The sequence below is a fragment of the Habropoda laboriosa genome, unplaced genomic scaffold (genome assembly GCF_001263275.1).
Source record: "Habropoda laboriosa isolate 0110345459 unplaced genomic scaffold, ASM126327v1 scaffold99, whole genome shotgun sequence".
Taxonomy (NCBI): Eukaryota; Metazoa; Arthropoda; class Insecta; order Hymenoptera; family Apidae; genus Habropoda; species Habropoda laboriosa.
In genome coordinates this window covers 937,373-941,711 of record NW_017100239.1, presented here as the reverse complement: position 1 = coordinate 941,711, position 4,339 = coordinate 937,373, and the positions used below count along the sequence as shown (strand labels likewise).

Below are 4,339 nucleotides of genomic sequence, written 5' to 3'. Positions count from 1 at the left end.
ACGCGTGCTAGCGCGAGCAGGAAAGAGAAAGAAGCAGGGTGCTCAGAGAGAGAGAGAGAGAGAGAGAGAGAGAGAGAGAGAGAGAGAGAGAGAGTCAGCCAGACCGTCTAAGTCGTAAAATGTTAACTGCTAGTAAAACTGAGTTTACGTGCTTGTAAGGACCCCCGCAGGAGGTTGGCAGTCCCTGTGCCTTGCTACCAAGGGCCACCCCTTACACCCCTTAATGGCCAGATTATTGCCCGTAAGCCACCCCCGATTACTTTCTTCCCGCTCGATACCCGAAAATAATTTCGCTCGAGTGCTTAATTTTACACGTCGTCGTCTCTGTTTCGCGGATCTCGCGAACTTCTCCAAGGCACACACCGTCTATCGAGCATCGCGAACTCGTACAAATCTGATTCGACAAGTTTCAGTTTAGATTGACCAGGCTAGCTCCTCCTCCGCCTCCCTCGAGCAAATAAAGGAAAGTACCGTGGATGGCTCACGGTCTTTTAACTTTCAATGGAACAACTTCTTCCTTACGGCATCGTCATAAACGTACGTTTTATTCCGCTGCTTCTTCAGCGAACGACGGGAGGGTTTTTCATTTTTAATTACCCGCGGTAGCGTGAAAAGTTCTCGGCCGCCAAAGTTTTAACGATATCCTCCTGGCTGCTGTTAACCTTCCCTTAAGTCGTTCTTGAAAACTGAAAACTACTCGTTTCCTCGGATCTCCGAATGTTTTATCTTTACGCTCTCGCAACGATCGAGTGTATAGAAGTTGGTATAATTGTTCCGGTAACGGAGGGAAGATTGTAAATCAAGTTTGCCGGGAATCGGCGGAAAGTTCAAGAACGATTCCCCCGGTGTTGCAGAAGAAAGAGATTCGTTAACGAACACGAAGGCACCGACAAGAGTTGGCGCGAGGCGTGCAACATCTTTCTCGAAGAAAACGGTTCCCCAGCGATCGACTTTGTGTGTCTTCACCCTTCCGCTCGGTTGTCCCAGGAGGAATTTGAAATTCCGACCCCTTTTGCCAGGACTGCAGCCCTAATTGTTACACTTCGTATAAATGCATTAGTTCCGCGCATTCGTTTCACGCTCCCGCGAATCCCGGCGAACTTTCACGCCCTTCTTCGCTTCTCTTTCGTCTCTCGAGAGACTTTTCTCCCAGCCAACTACGAACCGGCGTGAGAAAGAGAGAGACGAAAAAAGTCGTAACGAATTCAAATTACGGCTCGAATAACCGCAAATGTGATTAATTCAGTCCTGAAATCTCAGTAGAGGGTTGAAACGTTACGTTCTCCGTTTTACCAAGTATCGCGATATTTCATTCGAAGACAGTAGTACGTATAAGTATTCAAATTCTATTCCTATTCATCGTTCGGACGGCGTTAATTCTACGCTCCCATCTCCCTTCGAGTCTCTCCTCTCGACTTTCTTTTCAAGCAGCTACTTCTACACCTCGCCCTTTGTTCCGGCTAACTTTCCCGCTCTCGGCGTGCGACGATCTCTCGTCACTTTTTCAAATCGCGGCAAGAATAATCGGTTCCGTGGGGAAGTATATCTCGCGGCAGTTTGCGCGAGTTTCCCCCGGCGTGCTTACTCGCGCGTGCACGTGTTGGTTTATACACACTGAGGACTAGCGGGGGCTGGAAACTGTCGAAGATGGGGTTGCATCTTCTGAAGGAACTGTCACATAGTGGGAAGAAGGAGCGAGCAAGAGAAAGTCCCTCGGTCTCTGCGGTTTTATAGGTCGTCCAGCTCCATCATGCGCCGTAAAAGTACAATAAAACAACCACTGCTACGTCGTCGAATACCACCCCTTGTTCTAAAGCACTGCGTGCACGTCGACCTTTAAGACAAAGGGAAAGAAAGGATAAAGACACGAGCGAACGCACGAGTAAAATTGATTCTTTTATGATCGGTAAACGCGACCTGTGCGCTCCAAAGATCGAGAAATCTCGACGTTGTTTTATTACGACGACTTTAGTCAACCGCTTCGATGCGTGCGTGTGTGTGTGGTATGGTTCTTGAAATTTGTTTACGTGGTATGCGTGGATTTCGGTGATTGATAAAGTTTGAATGCAATCTCTCTTCGTTCGTTGGAACACTCCGTTGTTTGAATGGTGCCTCACGTCGCATTGTACTTCAAATTCCTGTGATTTTTTGCTGTTGCAGTGCTGTCGTTAAGGAACACTCAGGAAGAGGAGCCACCCGATCCGCAGCTAATGAGGCTGGACAACATGTTGATCGCTGAGGGTGTTGCTGGGCCTGAGAAGGGTGGTGGAGCGGGAGCGGCAGCGTCCGCCTCGGCGGCCGCGGCGGCTGGACCACCTGGACAACCTGACAACGCTATCGAACACTCCGACTACAGAGCCAAGCTCGCCCAAATTAGGCAGATTTACCACCAAGAGCTCGAGAAATACGAACAGGTAGGCACGAGGATTGTTCTTCTTTTCTTCTTCCATTGTGAATTTTGATAGACGACGTGGTTAAGGTAATTCGCTTCCGGACAACTGATCGCGTAATCGAATCGAAGGAGTTGTGCAGACTTTTTCCCGAAGGATCTTTTTGTACCCTCGAGGCGAGCCGATAAGAGAACAGTTCAAGTGTAGCTACAGGGGACCGAGACTCGTCTCTCTGTTCAATGATTCGCGTGCTAATGAACCGACTCGCCGGCGCTAAGTAAAATCTCGCGTGCTCTAGCCGCGGTATCGCGAGCTGCGGATCTCTTTAACGCCCGGCAAATTCCCCGCGGGCTATTGTGTTTTGCGGTCGAAATTCGAGGAAATTCGAAAACTTTACAGCGATCGCGCTTCCCCGTGCCACTTCTACAAAACGATTCTACTTCCTTGACAACTTGTTAACACTTGATCCTCGTTTTTCGCTTCCTAATCCACGCAGCGGTGCGAAAATTATTCCGATCGTCTCGACCGGAATTCAGTCGAACGCAACACAGATCAATACGTACTGTTGTACCCGGGCTATTTTTCACATCGACGTTATTTCGCATTTGCAGTTTCACCGTTCGCAAACGCGAAAATTCAGCGTTATTTGCGGCGGACAACTGCCACGGGCGTTCCGTTGTAACGCACATTCAATTCCTGCTCATTAATATGCCCGCAAGTGAAACAAAAAGCGCGGGTGGAACGCGCATGATCCTCTCCCACTCTAATTCCGCACGATTCACTTATCAACGGTGAAAGCATAATTCTTTTTAACGCCTCTCGTGTTTTCTCCCTTTTGCATACCTTGCAAATAACCGTGGCCCCGCCATTCGTATCCTCGCTCGTGTACTCGCGCGTACATAAATACCGAATCACTCGCGCACGAGTTCGACAAGCGAGAAAGAGAGAGAGAGAGGGAGGAAGCGAGGGGGGAGGGAGAAAGCGTGCTTTAATTGCCACACCCGTTTCGACCCCATATTTCACCGTGTGTCAGCGGTCTTGATGTTTCCCCGCAGTAAATACGCACACCCTTGCTTTGAGGTCCACCGGCGTGTACATGAACGCGTGTGGAATTCTTTGTAGACGCAACAATATGGACGCGGCTCGTTCAGAGATGTATGCGCTCGCATGCACGCTCGCTCGCTGCACGCCGGTCTCTGACTGCAGTTACCCGGGGGTAGTTGACGCCCTATCGATAAGCCCGGTCATTAACAAGTTTTAACCCCGTTCTTTTTTTTCTTCTTCCTCTTTTTCTTTCTCTTTCTCTCCACCCTCTAGTCTCCGAGTCAAAGACTACGGAGCTCCGGTGATTTGGTTTTACTCACTTTCTACACCCCCTTTCTTTTCCGTTTAACGACACACTATTCCCTTTGATCTCCTTAGATCGAGCGTAGATTAAACTTACTCGTTTAAAAAAAAAAGTTCTCCTGTTTTTTTAAGTTCCCCCTCCTTTTCGTTGAAATAACATCGAGCAACATTTTACACCTCCGTGTGGTATTGATTTCACGCGATTGTTATTTAAACGAAGAACCGTCGCGTAGTTGCACACTGGACGCACCACGGGTATTCCGTGCATAGTTCTGGCTTGCCCGGGATAATACGATGTTTCGAGCTCCCGCCTGGAATATATCGCCGCGCTTAAAAGTAACGTTATTACCGCTGATATCGTCGTGGCCAAAAGTTTTATCATAACCGAAATTTACTATTCAAACTCGCGGAGGCCCCCGAGTCACTGCATTAGGGTGAACGTCTGCCTGGCTATGCAAAATGGCGTGACAAGTACGAGAATAGAACCGCGCGGCGAGTTTTACGAGATCGCGTGATCACGGCCAACAAACATCGTCTGGCATGAATTTTACTGGCGCATGCCCTCCTTTGTTCTCCCCGATTTTCACTTCAGATTTTTTAAC

At 48.8% G+C, this 4,339-nt stretch overlaps 1 protein-coding gene across 4 annotated transcripts in view; it reads left to right on the top strand.

The window, feature by feature from the left end:
• LOC108571865 (homeobox protein extradenticle-like) overlaps nt 1-4,339 on the top strand; it is a 34,642-nt gene that overhangs the window by 19,701 nt on the left and 10,602 nt on the right. For all 4 annotated transcript variants that reach the window (XM_017934019.1, XM_017934020.1, XM_017934018.1 and 1 more), the window contains exon 3: nt 2,161-2,414. In XM_017934019.1, the coding sequence (XP_017789508.1) occupies nt 2,161-2,414 (254 nt within the window). The remainder of the gene's footprint in view (nt 1-2,160; nt 2,415-4,339) is intronic.